Source organism: Aplysia californica, unplaced genomic scaffold (genome assembly GCF_000002075.1).
Source record: "Aplysia californica isolate F4 #8 unplaced genomic scaffold, AplCal3.0 scaffold00305, whole genome shotgun sequence".
NCBI lineage: Eukaryota > Metazoa > Mollusca > Gastropoda > Aplysiida > Aplysiidae > Aplysia > Aplysia californica.
Genome location: NW_004797575.1, coordinates 712,692 through 733,867, shown reverse-complemented (window position 1 = coordinate 733,867; position 21,176 = coordinate 712,692). Strand labels below are relative to the sequence as shown.

The following is a 21,176-nucleotide window of genomic DNA, read 5'->3' as shown; positions in this document are numbered from 1 at the left end:
AGAGAGAGAGAGAGAGAGAGAGAGTAAGAACAGCAACACACAGCTACGTTATGGACAGACAGACAAACAAACAAACAAACAAACAGACAGACAAGGACGTTTACTACTTTTAACAACACCACGTCGTGGTGGGCAGAGGTGGCAGTCAGTCAGTCAGTCGGTGTCAGACACCAACGCCAACAATATTTGGGACAAGGTCGGGGGGAAGGGAGACAAACCAGGACGCGGGACGGGAGGGACGGCGGTAAAGCAAAACAACGACGACACGCCAGGAAAATCTGGGACGGGCACAAGCCGCGCTGCCGCTGTGGGAAGAAGCGCGATTACTGGAGGCCAGCAGTCTCCGTCCGCTCAGTGGCCCGCCCCTAGCACGTTGGGGAAGGAGAAACAAAAACATTATAGACCGGCCTCCCTCCCCCTCCCCCCTGCTCTTAACACACAAACACACACACACACACACACACACACACACACACACACACACACACACACACACACACACACACACACACACATGGGCCTACATATCTACCCCCTGTGTCTAGTGAGGTCTTTTGGTCAATAGAAATAGAGTGGAACCTGCTCTAACATCTACCTTCACAAGATTATGAACCTGTACAAATGGCCACTTCCCATTTCCTCCCATACGGTTTTTTAAAGAACATTATAATGATGTGAGCGGTTGGCAGGTGCTCTGGTGTGGTTTGCTCCTCCTTTCCTATCAAACATCTTTTGTCCTTGTTCCTCCTTCTTTTTTGTGTTTGTTACTATTTTGTAACGCATATAATCTTCGGCACTTATATGACCTTATTGTGCTGCAAGTGCTGTAAAACTCTTACTAAAACTTAACATTGTAATAATATTGTATAAGACAGCCACCTGTCTAATTTGCCACTTTTCTTCCTCAACAATGAGTGATTGTCTCAGAAAGTTAATTTTGACTGTATTCTGTTTTTTCCTCATTGGCCAGGTTGTGTCTGGTCACCGAGGTGTACACAAACTGCCAGCTTGGACAGCCACAAGTGATGTGCCCTGGCGATCTATGCGGAGGCCGAGTTTGTCCGGGTAGGTTTTTTTGGGGGGGTAAGTGTTTTATGGCGCTTGCAACTGCGTAAGGTCATATTGTAACCTTTGTGGAAATTTTTAAAAATGTGCCTGTGATGCTGCACTATTTGCCAGTGTGTTTTCTTCTGTCTTACTTTTTGTAAACTCAAATAAATGTTACATGTAAAAAAAAATTCGTTTTTTGTTCTTTTTTAAAAGAAAAAAATGATACTGTGTAGTATGAGAGATTTTAGTAGCTAGCTATTGTATGTATACATGTTTTTCATATTTTAGCTTGCTCTTGCCATTCAAAATTTTCAGCTGAGAAGAAATATTGCCATGTTTTGTTTTCATATTATCTTCTTCTAGCTATTACTTTTGCAAATAGAGAGTTCTGTTCCTAGCAAGAGCAGTAGACCACAAGGGAAGAAGTTTTTAAAGATGAAGATATTTTAATATACTTTTGATATAGTTTTAGTTTAGTTTTAGTAAGGTTTTACAGCGCTTGCAACTGCATAAGTTAATATGAGTGCTAAGGGGTGGATGTTACCAGGGAAGTCCAAACGGGGAATCCGGCTTACTCTGCTCACCCCTCTAGCCTCAACAGTGCAAAGTCTGCTTCGTCTACAAGAGTGTGACAAACATACAAAAGAAGTAGAGGAAAAAGGATGAGGAAAGAAAAAGTAGGAGTTCCCACTATGTTGTTCTGGCACAGTATGAGCATGACATTGATGAATCAGCCCATTTACAATTCTACTTTGCATAAGAACATGTTAATATCCCCCCTTTGGGAATGGCCTAAAGACCCAAAACCCCCCCAGCCCGTTCCCCCCCCCCTCTCGGGGGGGGGGGGGGGCTGATCTAGTTTTAATAAGATATTTGTTTTGATGTTCAAAGTGAAATGTTCAAGTAGTTAAGTCATAATCTTCTTATATCCATGTTAAGGAATATTATAACTTATTATCTATTCTTGTCATTGTATTGCTTTGAAGAAGTAAATAGATGTATGGCTGTTTTCCCAGGCCACCCAAATGCGGTGTGCAGAGTCAACAACTGCGGCTCCTGTGGGCGAGAGTGGTATGATGGAGACAGTGGAAGACGATTGCAATGTTCTGGTAAGTTGTACTGTTGAGAAATAGATAAAACAAACAAGTAAAAGCAAAAGAATAATAGTAAGCAGAGGTATTCTAAGAAACTGAAGATTTAAAAACACCACACATGAAGAATTTTTATAATTCCCTCAGAATGAAGCTTTTGAGTTACAATAACTCCCCTTTTTTGCAAGACCCAGTTGAGGGCTTCCAATGAAGAAAATTGTTGTTTTTTCCGAAGCAACAGATTAAGAGGCCTAACATAATATTTATCAAATCCAAGATGGCACTTTACAGCTTATTTTTGAGTAACGATTATAGAGTTTAAAGTTTTTTAATTTAGACATCACCATGACTTTGAAGCCTGTACAGCAAGCCTACACTCAATTTTTCACATCTTTGTTACAGTTGTAACAACTTTTTATTCACTTCTCACATTTCTATGAGGTAGAACCCAGAGAAGCAGCTGATTTTATTGCATGGGTGACAGAACAATTCAAGCTCTGTAAAAAACACTGCTCTTCTATTAGCACCACTATATATATGTGAGGCGAGCTGACAAAATGAGTTATTTTTTGCAATCCACAAATAGAGATATTAGCCCAAAATCAACGTTAGGGTCAAATTTGTAGATTTTTTATTGATCCCGCATTCTTTAACTATAACCTCTCTTTTATTATTTCATAGGCCTACTTATAAATTGTAAAAACTTCATTTATAAGCGTGATGTATCTATTTCCATTGGGTTCAAATCCGAGAAGTAACTCATTTTGTCAGCACACTTCACATATCATCCTGTGACCAGGTTGTTTGGATGAGAGCCAACAGGAGAGACATGAAGGAGAGAGATGGTCACGTGCACCATGCCAGACGTGTTCCTGTGAGGTATGATGGGTGGTGCTATTTAACTCTATCCGTACGCCCTGAGGTCATTTTGTACCCCCGGGGTTGTATTCTTTACATTTTAGAATACTTCTAGTGCGGAAATCTCTTTGAAACTTTCAGTATTTCTCAAAAAATCATTTTGACAGACTGCTATGCAAAGCGTACAGATCGGATTCATGAGTAAATTTCCTCTTTGGAAAGTGTGGGTACAGAGTTCCCCACGTCGTATGGATACAATAGTAAAACACAACATACGGATAAGGTTAAGTTACCACTGTTCTGTAGAGCAAGACACAAACACACACGACAAAAAATTTTTTGCTGGGGAGATATAAAAATATAGTGGTAATTCTTTAAACAAGGTAATGTGGTGTTGGATCACATAAGCTAATATAGCTAATAATCAGCAGTTTTCTCTTTTGCATTGTTTCGATACAAGAGCAACTTCTATGACAGTCACAGAACTTTCTTTCAGAGGACTCAGTTCTGTCTGAAACTCTATTTGATTTGATTTTGGCTGTTTGTTTAAAACTGAGATTAATTTATTGGGTTATCTATAAAGTTTAGTTATAATATTTATTTTATTGGGTTATTTATAAAGTTTAATTGTGATATTTAAAGTGGCTAAGAATTTAACCTTGGGTGGGGTGGAGTGGGGGGGGGGGGGGTCAGGTGCTTATCTGTTTACAAATCAAATTTTACTTTAGCTCAACTCTCTTTCTTCATATTTCAGGATGGAGAGACTCGCTGCGGAGCTGTGGAATGGCCTCGCGCTGCCTGTCGTTATCCCCGGGATGCTGCAGGACCAGTGCTGTCCCTCCTGTGATGGTAGGTGCCTAGAACATTATGATACTCTGCGCTGTTGAGCAAAGTGAAGAGTCAAAATGTTCCTCCTTTAAGGACAATGATGATAATTGTTGATGGATTACATTTATGTAGTGCAGGTAACTATTCCTAAATTGGCTATTAATGTTACCCCAGTACCAAATATTCTCTTTCTCTCTCTCAATCTTTCTCAGTCTGTCTGTCTGTCTGTCTGTCTGTCTGTCTGTCTGTCTGTCTGTCTGTCTGTCCATCCGTCCGTCCGTCCGTCCGTCCGTCCGTCCGTCCGTCCGTCTGTCTGTCTGTCTGTCTGTGTGTCTGTCTGTCTGTCCGCCCGTCCGTCTGTCTGTCCGTCTGTCTGTCTGTCTGTCTGTCTGTCTGTCTGTCTGTCTCTCTCTCATTCTTATTTTTTCTTTGTACAAGGTTAGTTTGTGGGTTGATGTGGCTTGCTCCAATTGCTTCTTTTCTGTGTTTCTGTAATCCGAATCTATGTACAGGTGAAATGCTTCTGTTACATACCGCTCAAAAGAATAAACCAATGTCTCTCTCTTTCCTCCTCTATTTCTTTGTAAATCTTTATCTTTATATTCTTCTTTCATTGTCCTAAATTATTCTCAGATATGTTTCAGTGTTACAGAAGTAGTTTGCCTGCAAAAATATTATTGTATTAGTAAATTTTTCAGGCTGTGATGAAGATTCTGTCATTGCTTTCAAAGTGGTGACTAGGATTTGATTGCTCTTTATTCGAGGTTGTGGTTAATATTCTGTCACTTTGTTTTCCTCACATGTGACTAAAATGTCGTTATTGTCTACCAGGTTAAGACTACAATGTTATTTTTTCTCACCAGGTTGTGACTACAAAGGACAAGTCGTCCTGTCAGGAAGTGATTTCCGCATCCCTGGCGATCTTTGTTCCAGATGTCGCTGTGAGAATGGCAATGTGGCGTGCTCAAAAGTGGAATGTCCTGACCTCGGGGAATGCAGCTCCGTCAGCCAGACAGACGGTCAGTGCTGTCCAGGGGTCAGGTGCTTATCTGTTTACAAATCAAATTTTACTTTAGCTCAACTCTCTTTCTTCATATTTCAGGATGGAGAGACTCGCTGCGGAGCTGTGGAATGTCCTCGCGCTGCCTGTCGTTATCCCGTGATGCTGCAGGACCAGTGCTGTCCCTCCTGTGATGGTAGGTGCCTAGAACATTATGATACTCTGCGCTGTTGAGCAAAGTGAAGAGTCAAAATGTTCCTCCTTTAAGGACAATGATGATAATTGTTGATGGATTACATTTATGTAGTGCAGGTAACTATTCCTAAATTGGCTATTAATGTTACCCCAGTACCAAATATTCTCTTTCTCTCTCTCAATCTTTCTCAGTCTGTCTGTCTGTCTGTCTGTCTGTCTGTCTGTCTGTCTGTCTGTCTGTCTGTCCATCCGTCCGTCCGTCCGTCCGTCCGTCCGTCCGTCCGTCCGTCTGTCTGTCTGTCTGTCTGTGTGTCTGTCTGTCTGTCCGCCCGTCCGTCTGTCTGTCCGTCTGTCTGTCTGTCTGTCTGTCTGTCTGTCTGTCTGTCTCTCTCTCATTCTTATTTTTTCTTTGTACAAGGTTAGTTTGTGGGTTGATGTGGCTTGCTCCAATTGCTTCTTTTCTGTGTTTCTGTAATCCGAATCTATGTACAGGTGAAATGCTTCTGTTACATACCGCTCAAAAGAATAAACCAATGTCTCTCTCTTTCCTCCTCTATTTCTTTGTAAATCTTTATCTTTATATTCTTCTTTCATTGTCCTAAATTATTCTCAGATATGTTTCAGTGTTACAGAAGTAGTTTGCCTGCAAAAATATTATTGTATTAGTAAATTTTTCAGGCTGTGATGAAGATTCTGTCATTGCTTTCAAAGTGGTGACTAGGATTTGATTGCTCTTTATTCGAGGTTGTGGTTAATATTCTGTCACTTTGTTTTCCTCACATGTGACTAAAATGTCGTTATTGTCTACCAGGTTAAGACTACAATGTTATTTTTTCTCACCAGGTTGTGACTACAAAGGACAAGTCGTCCTGTCAGGAAGTGATTTCCGCATCCCTGGCGATCTTTGTTCCAGATGTCGCTGTGAGAATGGCAATGTGGCGTGCTCAAAAGTGGAATGTCCTGACCTCGGGGAATGCAGCTCCGTCAGCCAGACAGACGGTCAGTGCTGTCCAGTCTGTCAGGACTGCGGGTCCCGCCAACACGGTTCTCGATGGAAGCCGAGCGAATGTCAGGACTGTGTTTGCCAGGTAATGTAAGGACTGTGTGTGCCAGGTAATGTCAGGACTGTGTGTGCCAGGTAATGTCAGGACTGTGTGTGCCAGGTAATGTCAGGACTGTGTTTGTCATGTGTGTGCCAGGTAATGTCAGGACTGTGTTTGTCATGTGTGTGCCAGGTAATGTCAGGACTGTGTTTGCCAGGTAATGTCAGGACTGTGTTTGTCATGTGTGTGCCAGGTAATGTCAGGACTGTGTGTGCCAGGTAATGTCAGGACTGTGTGTGCCAGGTAATGTCAGGACTGTGTTTGTCATGTGTGTGCCAGGTAATGTCAGGACTGTGTTTGCCAGGTAATGTAAGGACTGTGTCGGCCAGGTAAAGGATGCTATAATTCGTCAAAATTCATGCTCCTTCTGTCTTCACATACAGCAAGCATCATTTTACAGTTGCTTAGGAAGTGGAAAAGTTGTCTGCACTGAGCATAGACCATCTGGATATAGCCTTTCTCATTATTTTATTTGTTTCAATTCTATATCTAGGCTCAAAAACAAATATCACTTTGTTTGTTTTTAATATTTGCAGTGAATTTAATGCTGTACTAAGTGAATAAATAAATAATCTTTCTTCTGTCCAAACTACTTTGAATCTCACTGTTCTCTAGATTCATACAGTACTGAATCAAAGGACACTGTGTGTCACGACTTCAGTGCTTTCTTTTCCTATCGCCATTTTTTAAACAGTGAAAATGTGACATCTTCTAAAGCTCACCCTTTGTTATGAACTGTTTTCAATGTTATTAAAAATGGAGATTTGACAAGAAAGCACTGGGGTCGCGATGTCTCTAAAAGGCTGACTTAACCCTATCCGTACGTCATGTTTTACTATCGTATCCATACGATGTGGGGAACTCTATGCCACCACTTTCCAAAGAGGAAATTTACTCTTTAATTCAATCCGTACGCTTTGCATAGCAGTCTGTCAAAATGATTGTTTGAGAAATACTGAAAGTTTCAAAGAGATTTTTGCACTAAAAGTATTCTAAAATCTGAAGAATACATCCGTGGGGGTACAAAATGACCCCAGGGCGTACGGATAGGGTTAAAACCGCACTGACTGTTCACAGGGAGGCAAAGTTGAGTGCAGCACTACGGTGTGTGAAGTACCGACCTGTGACCATCCGTACACGCCACCAGGGGAGTGCTGTGCACAGTGCTCGTGTGAGTTGTAGGCTACTCTGCTTAGATTTTTTAAGATGTACTTTTTATTAATTTTATTATAATTGTTATTTATTTTTTAACATTATTTGAGCTTGTATCTCTGAACCAAACTAATTCATGCTATCTCTTGAGGGGCTTTTTTGTTTTGTTTTGTTTTGTTGTGTTATAAACAATTTTTGTTGAAGAGATTTTTTCCCCTTTCCCACATTTCTTGACTGTGTAAAAAACAGAACATTTTGTCATCGACTATCCCATCCACAGTTTTTGCGTATTGTACAATTTTGTAGTGTTTTTTTCTTCTGCAATTTTATACTGTGGGTCATGAGTGAGAAAATAAGAAACCTATATTTTTATAGCACCTGTCAGAAAAGTATGGTTTGTCACAGCTTGAATGAGGGGTTCAAGAGGGCTCTAATGATGATGAAAACTTACGTCATTATGTTTGAAGTGATTGGGGAAAAGAGTCTGACTCTGGCCTTACCTGAGAAGTGCTAAAAGCCTGTGGGTATGGGATATATATATAGCAACAGTGACTCTCGTCCTAGCTTTGACAGCTCTTCAGTTTTTTTGTTTGTTGTCTGTTGGTTTTCTTATTTTTCATTCTGTGTTAATGTGTTCTTAAATTTTTACTGAAATTCAATAACCCGTTAATATTGCTTTTATTAAAACAGGACACCAAGTACAGTTTGCAAGGGAGAAATATATTTATTCTGTAGATTTTTTCCAAAATTTAACAAGAAGGTGAAGCCCCAGAGACACGGCTGTATAAAGTAGCAAAGTGTTACACTTATACTACAGAGTAAAATAGTATTTCATACCATAACATACCACAGTACTCTTTTGTTACATCTTACTGCACAATAATGTTCTGTTTCAAAACATATTTTACATACCACACAATACCACACTGTTGTTACACTCATAATATTCTACAGTGCAGCCTCTCTGTACCGACCTTCGATGTAACGACATCCTCTGTTTTGAGAGATGGTGCCCTGGTCCCGATTTTCTCCTTATATATCATTAGTAATATTTTTGGTTGCCTCTCTATAAAGAAAACTTTCTATAACGACATTTTTTTCTGGTCCTGACGATGTTGTTATAGAGAGGCTGCACTGTATGAGATTCTATTTTGTACCCCAGGAAACCATGCAATACTGTACTATATCAGACCTTGTAGCAGTGGAAAACACCTGACTCCCTCTTGTCATCCCCAGCGTGTTTGTACCAGGGAAAAGTGTACAGAGAAGGGGCCGAGTTTTCCCCTGAGCCCTGCTCCTCATGCGTCTGTGAGCGCGGCAATGCCGTCTGTAGCGTCGTGGATTGTGCGGAGGTCACATGTTCCAATCCTGTCACTCCGATTGGTCAGTGCTGTCCAGCTTGTGGATTAGGTGAGTCTAGTGTAAAGAAAATGTTTGTTACTTCTGAGAAAGTTACTTCTCTGTCAGTATTTTCTAGTTCACCATCATCTCATTATGTTCTCCTTCATTCTCATTCAGACTTTTCCTTTTTCTTCAATTGCCTTCCTTATTAGTTTCAGTCATGCTCTTTGCTGACAGAGACAAAAGAAAGGGTACTTGCTGATCAGCATTAAGCGTTATACTTTATAAATTCCTATGTATTAACAACAACAGTTTTCTCAATCTCCACTGTGGCAATATCAACATAGAGCACAATCTGCTGATTCACTGAAGTTATCAATGTCACCATCATTTAGGTATAAGGTTGACTCCTCAAAAAGCTTTAGGCTGGAGATTTCTCCCAAATGCACCACAGAGTCACTTACAGATCTTGACTGGGAGAGTGTTGTTTTTTCATAAATTCTTATGATCCAATATTCAATTCTCTTACCGAGCTGTGAACAGACAGTTATGGTGCCACTTGGCACTTCAAGGGGCAAAATGGTTGAGAGGGAAGTAAGGGGGGGGGGGGTGAAATTTTTCTTGTTCAGTCCCTGCTCACCTGTTTCCTCATCTGCCACAGCATTTGCCTCGATCAGTGTGTCAAGTAGCTGAGCAGTGTGATCAGTGTGTCAAGTAGCTGTACAGTGTGATCAGTGTGTCAAGTAGCTGTGCAGTGTGATCAGTGTGTCATGTAGCTGTGCAGTGTGATCAGTGTGTCATGTAGCTGTACAGTGTGATCAGTGTGTCATGTAGCTGTGCAGTGTGATCAGTGTGTCATGTAGCTGTGCAGTGTCCTATGTCCGTTTACTCGTGTATTGTTGTTAGTTGCTATCAACTGCTCAGTTTGACTTTTTATGTTTAAAATAAAAACCAAGCTTTTAAGAATGGCTTGTTCATCTTGTTTTTTGACAAATGGTCGCATTTTCCTTCTCTTTTCCTGCCACAGACTGTGAGTACGATGGTCGCAAGTACCGTGACAAGAGCGTGTTCAACCCGGTGTACAATCCGTGCCTCAACTGCACGTGTTCCAACTCCATCGTGCGCTGCCGTACCGTCCACTGCTCTCAGAGTGACGTCCCTTGCTCATCACCCGTGCGGAAGCCGGGCGAATGCTGCCCTACTCTTTGTCCAAGTAAGATTTACCGTCTGGTGTAAAAGTTGTCTTGAAGTTGTTGAAGTAAGTGTTAATATGTGATATGAAAGTTTTTGTTTTTTTAATTGTTTTTAATTCCCTTTACTGTAAATGTACTTTTGAAACACCCCCCCACCCCTCCAAATTCATTTTAAAAAACCCAAAAATGTAGCCCCACAAAGAATTTAGACCACAAGTATTCATATCAAATCAAGTTAGTTCCAAAACGAGGGCTCAAATATACTTTTCCCCTGTTTTTTGGGTCATTTTTATCAAGCTTTTAAGCGTCAGTTATTGCATGTTCTACATGTTGACCAAACACTTGTGTGTCAGCAAATGGTCTGATGTGTCTCCTGTGTGTCTCTCAGCCTGTGAAGACCAGGGCGTCGACTACCTGGAGGGTGACACCTGGCCGTCTCACAACTCGGCCTGTGACATCTGCCAGTGCCGCTCGGGCAAGGTCGTATGCGAGCCCGGCGCTGACTGTCCTAGGCGGTGCTCACATGGAGTTGTCCGCCCGGGGGACTGCTGCTCTCTGTGCACAGGTATGTGTTTTGAGAAGGCTGGTTGTCAAACCTTTTAGTCTGTCTCCGCGGTTTTAAGCACCCTGCATAATTTAACAAAATTTGATAATTTTTTGCATAATTTCTGATTATTTTCCTTTATCCTTTTTTGTTAAAATCGCATAATTTCTCATTTTTGGGCTCAGTTTGAATAATTTCAGAATTTTTCTAGCATAAAACGACGGGGACAGGTTAGTAAGACAAAAGTCCAAAGCACAGGTATGTATTGAAATGAGCTTTGTGTCCAAAGCACTGGTGTGTGTTGAAATGAGATTTTGTGTTAAACTCTGTTACTAAGACAATAGTCCAAAGCACAGGTTAGGTATGTGTTTTAATGAGGCTTGTTGTCAAATCTGTTACTGAGGCAATAATCTATAGCACAAGCATGTGTTCAAACTGTGCCTGTCGTAAGCTCTGTTAGCAAGACAATAAGCCAAAGGTGCGGGCATTCGTTGAAATGAGGCTTGTTGTGAGATTTGTTAGTAAGATACTAGTTTACAGTGTAGATATGTGTTCAAACCAGGTTTATTTGTAAGCTATTTGTAAATTTTTAAATTTAGATATGAGTTTTATTGCACTTGCAACACAAATAGGTCATATATAAATGCTGAAGAGTAGAAGTGTTACTAGACAATAAAATACAAAGAAAAGGTGGAGAGGACAGATAAGGATGATAGATGATAGATACTAATATCTTTTATATACTGGACCATCCTGCTAAATTCTTCTGTTATATTTTGTATGTTCATTGTATTCCTTTCAAATCCTTCCACCTTGCACAGATTGCCTGTTTGAGGGCCGGGTTGTCCCAGAGGGAGAGACGCTGACTGTGGCCGGAGAGACGTGCCGTCAGTGTTCCTGTCGTGACGGAAGTATGAGCTGCCGATCTGTCAGTGTCGCCAGAGAATGTCCCAGACTGCGCTGTGAACGGACGGAGACATTACCAGGAAACTGTTGTCCAGTTTGTAAAGGTCAGTGAGAGAAATGTTTCTTTTGTATTAAATATTACTGGAACTGTTGCAAGAGTTACTCAAACTCAACAAAATCATGGTGTCCTCAAGTAGTGTACCTTCTAGTGGTACTAGTGTAGCTGTAGGATGTAAAATCTTCAAAAATAAATACTCAAACCTGCTTTTCTGGCCACCTGTAGAAGACAACCACCTGTACAAATAGCCACTTCCCATTTCTTCCCTAGCAAATTTTTGTCATTAAAATGACCCTGCATGAGACGGCCTCCTGTCTAATACGACCTATTTTCTTCTCAACAATGAGTGGCTGTCTTAGACAGTTTCAACTATAAGTAAGTGCTGCATTTAGTTCATAGCTACTGTTGCCCTTTAATTCAATTAGCAATACAGTATTTACAGCTTTTACATTGCTGCTGTTGTTCGGTACTCCAACATTTTTTTCTGTGTATGTTGTATGTATCTTGTATGTGGTCACATCAGGGATTAGTGTGGATAACAGCAATCAATTTGTCATAAAAGACAAGAGTGCTTGTACTGTATTGGTCTACCTTTTGATTCTTGCTATGATGGTGTGTTTGGCTGCAGTGAGTGATCAGAAACTTAAAATGGATCAAATTTCTATTCTAATAATATATTTGTGGTTTTCATGACAGGCTGCACTTACAAGGATGAGAAATTCAGACATGGTGACCTTGTCTCCCAAGACCAGTGCTCTAGATGTTTGTGTGATCAAGGTGAGTTGCTAAATTGTTTGGCTTTTTAAAAATTATTATTTTAAAGATGCTTTTTGTGCAGATAGTTTTAGTCCTCAAAGTGACTGAAGGCTACACTCCCTTGTCTGCTTTTTGGCTTACATTACGAGTAAGTGGCTAAATGTGATTACCTGGCAATTAAAAACCATTGCTGGCAGCTTCAGCCTTGGATTTTAAATGTATGTGTTCTCAAGAAGCAGAAATATGCTCAGCTTAAAGCAGACATAATATAGATTAAGCTCAGACAAAGAATTGTCTAAGTCTGTCACAGAAATGAAATACCAAGAGAGCAAAAATTTGTTGCAGAATTATGTCATTACAGATTTAGATTTTGCAGCTTTGCGTTCTGTGGTTAAACTTGTGGCCCTGGTTGTGGTCTCCAGACTGCGGAGGCATCTTCACAAGACTTTGATGGTATTCATGTTGGTGGGTGGTTAGACTCTGGGTCCAATCTGTGGAAGAGGTCAGTTAAAGTAACACATTTGTTTTTGTGGCCACAAAAATATTCTTCAGGCCTCTAGGTGACCTCAGCCTTGCTTGTTCTATCTTAAGCTCAAAACACCCAAATGTTGAGCCAACCCCTAAACTCCTTTCCAACATTCATTCCATCTACGTGTGGCACACAGTCTGGCTTGACTTTATCTGACCTCTGGCAATTAAATATACTTTATTTGTTAAAAATAGTATGATCTTGAATATAATATATTAGCCATGCTTAGGAATAGTTTTCATTCATGATAGCTTGTAAAGATATTCCTCCATATCTCTACTGTCCAGGAGAACTACAGAAGGTATCCCTCCATTTTTCTACTTTTTAGGAGAAGTACTGTGTAAAGATATTCCTACTTTCTACTCTCTACTGTCCAGGAGAAATACTCAGATATTCCTCCATATCTCTACTCTCTAGGAGAAGTACTGTATAAAGGTACTCCTCCATATCTCTACTTTTTAGGTGAAATACTCAAGATATTTTTCCATATCTCTATTCTTTAGGAGAAATACTCAAGAAATTCCTTCATACCTTTACTTTCCAGGAGAAGTACTGTGTGACAGCCAAGAGGACCGCTGCCCGACTCCTAAATGCAGCAACCCTCGGTTCAGGGAGGGGCTCTGCTGTCCCGTGTGCGACGATTGTGTCCACTATGGACAGGAGTATCGCGACGGGGACAGGTTCACATCCCTGCAGGACCCCTGTCAAAAATGTGTTTGTCAGGTAGGATTTCGTCATTATCATTTTGTAAAATCTTACTTTCAGAAAAGTAACTTGCATAATAAACAACTATTTTGGCACACACTGCTCTTGTCAGAAATGTATTTGTCAAGTAAGATTTTATAAAATCTTACTTTCACAAAAATAACTTGCATAATTGTGGTGTCTTTGTGTGGGTTCATTAAGGAATATGTAAAGTAAAATAAACATAGAGTTAAAGAATTGTAGTAGTTTAATCATTCTTAGAAGGGGATGTTTTCTTCCCAAGCTACCCTACACATCTAATTGCCTCTACTCCTCAAGACAACAATTAGAACAAACATGCAACTATTACTGAATGGCATCATGCAGAAGAGTCAACGCTCAGATGCTACTGGATCGCTAACAACAATCATTCTTAGAAGGCACAAGCAAAAGTTTCTCTGTCCTTTCTACCCCGTGTCTACGCTACAACTAACTCAAGATGACTCTCAAAGCCTTGGCTTCCACCCTATGAACTCTCTTCTCTTAGTTTATTGCCTTAAGTAGGGGCCATAGTTTATGGTACCTGAGGGAGCATGCAGTACCAGGAAGCCAGGCACACGAGCAATCAAAGAACAACAGACAGCCGACACAACAATAATATGCAACTATTTTGGTGCACGGGTCTTGCTACAAATGTGTTTGTCAGGCATAATTAAAATTTTTTTTTGTGTAAGATTACTTTCAGAACAGTAACTTGTATAATAAACAGCTAGTTAGGTGCCCAGCTACTGTCCGAAATATGTTTGCCAGGTATGACTTTATAAAGTCTTACTTTCTGAACAATAAGCAACAATGACAGCAACATGCTAGATGCAGGGCTTCACTTGTATGGGATAACGTTGGCAACAGGACATTTTATTTTCATGCTTTTCTTTTCCCCTTTTTGGTTCAAGAGTGTATCTGGCCTGATTTTCCTTGTGATTAGCCATGTAGATCAGATAAATTTCCAATTCTCCTTCATTTTCCTTGAATCAAATGAAACATTTCTGTGGGTGGGATTGAGCCCGTAGCTTGGGGCTTTTTTTCTCGCTAATTTTGATTTTGTGTCCAAACTACATCATTATCTCAGTCTGTCAAAACACAATATTATACATTCACTGTCCATTGACTGACTTATCTAAAATCCAAAATGGTACCCAGTGAGGCACAAACTGACCCTGTGTCATGAAGGGGATAAGCATGTTTAATCATCCTAATGTTTCAGTTCTATGATGCTGGATTTGTTGAGATCACAGAGAAAGAGATTATTTTTTTTCCCCAATGCAACACTCCTTGCACTCCCGCCTGAAACACTTTCAAACTCAATTTAAGCTTCTCATAATCACACTCACACATACACATATATTTATGTACACACACACACACACATGCACAACCCCCCCCCCCCCCCACACACACACACATGCACAACCCCCCCCCCCTCACACACACACACTCTCACAACCACACAACATACTTGCATAATTAATATCAGCTAAAATGATATGTTTCTTTTGTTCCATGTGACATTCTTGGTACTTCTTGTACATCATAAAGAGTGCACAAACACTCCTCACACATACCTGTATCACTGTATGACCACCAGTCAGGACAAGTGAGCTGCAACTCTATACCAGAAGAATGTCCGCCTGTCACGTGCACTCACCCGGCTCGCCAGCGGGACCAGTGCTGTTCCACGTGTGACGCCTGTTTGTACCAGCGCAGAGTCATGCGCAACGGACAGCGCTTCGCGGGGTCAGATCTGTGCCAGATATGTACCTGTAAGGTAAGGTTAACTGTGAAAGTTTTGTCAGATCGAGCTTCGCCGGGTCAGATCCGTGCCAGATATTTTATGTAGGCCTACCTGTATGGTAAGGTTAACCTTATCCGTACGTCATGTTTTATTATCGTATCCATACGATGTAGGGAACTCTGTGCCACCACTTTCCAAAGAAGAAATTTACTTGTTAATCCGATCCTTACACTTTGAATAGCAGTCTGTCAAAATGATTTTTTGAGAATTACTGATAGTTTCAAAGGGATCTTCATACTAGAAGTATTCTAAAATGTGAAGAATACAACCCTGGGGGTACGAAATGACCCCTGAGTGGACGGATAGGGTTAACTGTGAAAGTCTTTTAGGATCTAGCTTCACAGGGTCAGATCCTTGCAAGATATATACCTGTATGATAAGGTTGACTGTGAAGGTTTTGTCAGATCTGTACATTGTTGGTGTCGTAAGCAATCCCTGAAGTCTGTTATGGGTACTTTTTACTCGAGAAACAAACAACTAGTTTCTGTTGTGTTGTTCTTATCTGGGAATCAAGAAAAGCAAGAAAATTGCAAGTTTTGACCCTAGCATTAAACTGCATTTTGGTGATGTTGAAAGGTGCATCTTTGGTAGAGCTATTGGAGGGTGTGAAAATAAAAAATTCTTAAAATTTGGACTTAAATGGCTTGCTTGCAGCAGTGACAACTTGTAAGGAAACATTCAGAGTGAAAGGCATATCAGATTTGCATTTAATTCACATTAAGATTTATGCTGAAAAGTCTGCGAGGTTTGTATCTAGAAGATTTAATGTTAGAGTAAAGAGCCTTCTGAACTGTACCTGGTGGGTAATGTTGAGAGTGAAAGGCTTGTCTGTCAGGTCTGCACATGTAAAGTGAACTTTGAAGTAACGCTGTAAGATTAACTTGAAATCGAACATTCATGAGATCTGCCCTTGTAATATTATGAACTTTGAAATAAAGTGCTTGTCACAGTGTCCTAGTGGAGTCAAGTTTTGAAGGAAATTCCTATCAGAATGCACTTTTATGGTCGGTAAAGTTTGGAGGGACATGGTAATTTTTGCAGCTCTGACAGTCTCATAGGCTGAATTTGTAGATTTTTGAACTGACATTTCTCCTATTGTGAGCATGATGTGTGTTTCTTCCTGTCTTGTAGATTGCTGGCTGCTCTCATAGTTCAAATACTTGGGAGACTAGCTGCAAAACTCTGTGTGCTGTTTGCCTGATGAGCACAGCATTGTCTCAATGAGTCAGTACTTGAAAAGACTGAACATTGGAATATGCTACCCAATTCAGAGATTCCTTCTTGATTTTTTCCCCCTCATCTTACTTTTCACAAGCACCAAATGACTGGAATTACAACTACAGTCGAACCTGCTCTAACGGCCACCTGTATAAGACAATCACCTGTACAAATGGCCACCTGTATAAGACAATCACCTGTACAAACGGCCACCTGTATAAGACAATCACCTGTACAAACGGCCACTTATCTTTTCCTCCCTTGCGATTTTTTTTCTTTTTTTTGTGGGTTTTTTTTTACTTTGCACTGACTTTGTGTAAGGCGTCCATCTATCATAGACAAACACTTTTCTCCTCTGTAATAGATGGCCATCTTAGACAGTTTTGACTGTATTTACTACTCTTTAATTCAGAGAAAAAATATGCTATATGAGATGCTGATGGTTCTGTATTACTTGTTTTTCTTACCTCTCCCCCCACACAGAGAGGCTCCGTGACTTGCAGCAGGAAAGAGTGTCCACTGGTCCGGTGTTCGAATCCCACTATGCCCCCAGGCCAATGCTGCCCTGTGTGTGACAATAAGTGCACATTTGAGGGGAGAGAGTACAGAGAAGGCCAGTCATTCCCAAGGCCGGGCGCTGATTGCTCCGTTTGTGTATGCAAGGTGAGCTCAGGGAAGATAATTCACTCGTAGTTCAGGAAATTTGTTCTGGTAAAATGATTTTTTAATGGACTTGGCTGTTTTTTATGTTCTCATAAAGACAATTTAGATCTTTTGGGAGGTGAGCTTTGACCCTACCTGTCTGGGCCAACCCAGACAAAGAGGGGTACAACATCCCAACAAAAAGATGGAGGTGCTTGATAAAAATTCTCCCCATGACGAAGTGCCTAATTGCTACACCACAGATACTGATTCTTGTAGTTATCCTCAACTAATTATTTTGACTACACGTTTGCAGTAATGGTAAGTGATTTTAAGTTATTTGTTGCTAGTGTAACTTTTTGCTCAAGTACTGAATAAAGTTATTTTCAATAGAACACACTCTTAATCTTATCGAGGTAAAGGAGCAAACAAATAGATGTCACTGTTCGGAAATTCTTATGAGAAAATTAACTTCTATTCCCAACACACCTGAGATCATTCTGAAGCAGGAAGTTAAAGTCCCCTGTTACACCTCAAGGTTGAAGGGAAACATTTTTGAGGGAAGACCAGAAAAATGTAGACCCTTGTTGAATTTGAGTTATGGACTTCCATGTTTTGAGAAAATTCATCAACAAACTACAGAGGAAGGAGCTGTAGAGAAAATAATAAATGTTTTGCTACAATGAAAGTTCATTTAAATCTTTTAAAGTGTTCATTCAAATGTTTCAATATGTTAATTCAAATGTTTTAATGGTTGGATGTCATAAAGTAAGTATCCATTCAAATGGTTCAGTGTTTCATATTTACTTCATTTCAACACGATCTTATTGATATTGATTAAATTTTCTCTCTTTTCCTCTCAGGATGGTCAGATCAGCTGTGAGCGGCCCGAGTGTGAGCGACTGACCTGCACTCACCCGGCTCAGCTCCCAGGAGAATGTTGCCCCAAGTGCAATTTCTGCTTGTACCAGAACAGAATATTCCGGAACCAGCAAGGATTTGTTCACCCTAGAGACGTGTGCCAGCAGTGTATCTGTGCGGTAGGAATGTTATGACCCATAATTGTGAGGCGTCGTGTAAAATCAGGTGCTCGTCATAATAATGAATTCAAAGAAATTGCCATTTTCCCCGCCTATTTGGCAATTTTTATCAATTTTTTTTTTTGGACACATCATATTTTAGGTCCATTTAGGTGTGTGTGTGTGTGTGAGTGTGTGTGTACGTGGTGAAACACCAAACCAACGTGGCAGGATCAGGACAATAAAGACATATCCTATCTTAAAAATACACTTTGTGTGTGGATTTTACTGGAAAAACATTGTTGCAAGGCACAAAATATGTAACTTTGCAGTTCCCAAAGACTCTCAAAATTTGGAAGTCACCAAACTATGGCGACCATGTTCACGCTAATTTTATCTCTGAAACCCAGCAACCCCAACCTCCTTCAATCTCAAATTTCTCTATCTCTATTCTAGATAAATGAGTATTTTTTTTTTGCACCGAAAGCAAGACAACTGAACAAGTTTTAAGATGGTATCAACAACTCCGTATGTTGAAAAATTGACAAGCGCCTGATTCCTCCGCGTTGTGACACAATTTGTTTTGCTATGCCATATTAGCCTATCTAGAAAATATAATATTTTTCCATGTTGTTTCATTATCATAGAAGGTAAAACCATGTGGTGTTCTTTATTTATTACAGGAATAATTATGTTCTACAAGCACTTGTTTTCTTGTGGAAGTAAATAATATATAAAAGTGTTGGTGTCACAGACCAATATCCAGTCTATTATTACATCTGTTTGGAAAAAATTCTGTGACATTTGAGTAATTTTTTTCATACCTGGCTTTTTTTTTTTTAGAGAGAAAAAAGCTATTGGTAATTTCACTCTACATTTTGTTTCAACTCAAACTCTAGACAAAATTGCTTGGCTTCTGATACCAGAGTTCAGGATTACTGGAGGGACGTATGTCTTTCCCTCATATTTGTTGCTGGTCAGTTTGTTAATAGAGTGAAAATTGTCCAAGATGGCCACCCACTGTCAAGGAGAAGATTTGTTGTCTCAAGTGGATGTCTTAGATTGGAAAAAAGTGCAAGGGAGGATTGGGAAGTGGTAGTTTGTACAGATGATTGTCTCGGGCAGATAGCAGTAAAGAAGATTTAGTTTTGGTAAGTGTTTTACAGCACTTGCAACACAAAAAGGTAATGTAAGTGCCGAAGATTAGAGGTGTTACAAGAGAGTAAGAAACACAAAAAAAGACGGAGGAGAGATAAGGATGATAGATGTTTGATAGGAAAGAAGAAGCAAACCACACCAGAAAACCCGCCAACCACCCACAAAAGAAGGTTCAACTGTATTAGTAACAGCCCCATCTTTCTTTGCTCCATTGACTCTCTTTATATATTAAAAGAAGAATCCCATCATATTATCTACCTATTCTCACATCAACTCAAATTGTCTTACTTCCAGTTTGGCACAGTGACTTGCACCAGAACCATATGTGAGGATCTGAACTGCCGCAACCCAATGCCTATGGCAGGCTCCTGTTGCCCTGTGTGCCCTAAGCAGTGCTCCGTTGGTGGACTCAGCTACGACGACGGCGTGACCTTTGTGAACCCTGCAGCCAAGTGTGAGGACTGCCTGTGTCGACAGGTCAGTGACCCTAAATGGTGGTGCTGCTTTGCCAGATACTTCTGAACTTTTGGAAATCTATAAAAATCTATTTATCTCTTTATCTCGGAGGCGGGTTAAACCCACTACGCTGGGGCCCTTTTTTGGTGCAAAATCTAAAAATGACAAAAACATCATTCATCATTAAATGGGTCATTAAATCAAAACTAGCAAACCTATTTTGATAGATTTTCATCTAATGAATGAACTTCTGGTAAAAGAGATCTGTTTTCGGCAATTGACGAAAAGTAATTTGATGTCAAAGTCGTTGGAAAGGAATGTGCCCAAACCGCTGTCAGCGACTCACCAGCACAGCGGTTCCAACCGCGAACTGCTGGGAGCGGCTTGCCAGAGATAAAGAGTTAAAAGTGTGCGACTTAAAATATCTTTAAAGACTGAGCAAAAATAGAAGTACACTAGCTAAAAAGAGACAAATTTGAATTATTGTACCACATAAAAAGGTCGTAGATTACTTGTGACGAACCTAGAATTCTTTCCTTGGGTCACTTTGTCTCTCCAGATCTTTGTTTTATGCTCTGCATAGATGCAGAAGATATGTTTTATGTTACTTTGTTTGATTTGGGTTGTCTTGCATTGTTAGTATTGTAATTTACACAATAGGTGATGATTTTAGTCCTCTGTATCTTTTAAAGTTTTCAAATTTTTAAATGTTATTGTCTAGTGTGTGACGCTGGGTCCATACTTGCAACACCATATATATATATATATATATATATATCATAATGTGTAAATTATCTTGTATAAGTAACTTTTACCTGGTCTCTTTCTCTCCCCCTGTCCAGGGTTCTGTTCACTGCAAACGGAGAATGTGCCCTCAAGTGACGTGTGCCAATCCTGCACAAGATGGCTGCTGTCCTGTCTGCTCAGGTAAGTATCTCTAATTTTGTTTTCTGTTTTTCTCTTTTACATTCTTCCACCTAAAACCCCTTGTGTAGCATAGATTGCCAGCAAGCTCTATCTCAAGTTATCTCAATCCTGGGCCAGTGTCCCTGTTATGTCCAAGAATAGCAGGCCTCACTTGCCCTATATGTCACAAACTCTATGCGCTCATATGATCTTACACAGTCGTGATGTAAAACTCTTACTAAACTAAAACAAATTGTAGTTTTGAATTCTTTTTTTTTCTCCATTGTTCTCACAGACTGCAGTTATCTAGGCTTGATACTCCAGAACGGTGAGTCGGCTCCCGATCCTCAAGACCCGTGCCAGAGCTGCTCGTGCTCACAGGGGTCGGTGCGGTGCCGAAGTGTGACCTGCCCGCCGGTCACTTGCTCCAACCCCGTTATGGTGGGCTGCTGCCCGTCGTGTACTGAGTGTGAGTACAGAGGACGGAGATACGAGAACGGAGCGGTCATTGCTGCAGCAGATAGGTTAGTGGCGGAGAGGGAGAAAAGACAAATTTCTTCTACTTCTTGTTCATTTTCTTCTTCTTCTTGTACTTGTTCTTGTTCTTCTTCTTCTTCTTCTTCTTCTTCTTCTTCTT

General features: G+C 40.4%; 1 protein-coding gene across 1 annotated transcript in view; it reads left to right on the top strand.

Annotated features, from left to right (window-relative positions):
- Positions 1 to 21,176, top strand: part of LOC101845560 — a gene marked incomplete in the record, with an annotated part of 69,507 nt that overhangs the window by 18,202 nt on the left and 30,129 nt on the right. The window contains 19 exon segments of the mRNA XM_035970673.1: positions 971 to 1,055; positions 2,067 to 2,159; positions 2,941 to 3,020; positions 3,754 to 3,848; positions 4,691 to 4,863; positions 5,866 to 6,110; positions 7,203 to 7,303; positions 8,514 to 8,687; positions 9,646 to 9,831; positions 10,200 to 10,376; positions 11,177 to 11,365; positions 12,016 to 12,096; positions 13,149 to 13,327; positions 14,934 to 15,113; positions 16,842 to 17,021; positions 17,864 to 18,040; positions 19,472 to 19,654; positions 20,476 to 20,560; positions 20,835 to 21,060. Of these exon segments, the coding sequence (XP_035826566.1) occupies positions 971 to 1,055; positions 2,067 to 2,159; positions 2,941 to 3,020; positions 3,754 to 3,848; positions 4,691 to 4,863; positions 5,866 to 6,110; positions 7,203 to 7,303; positions 8,514 to 8,687; positions 9,646 to 9,831; positions 10,200 to 10,376; positions 11,177 to 11,365; positions 12,016 to 12,096; positions 13,149 to 13,327; positions 14,934 to 15,113; positions 16,842 to 17,021; positions 17,864 to 18,040; positions 19,472 to 19,654; positions 20,476 to 20,560; positions 20,835 to 21,060 (2,889 nt within the window).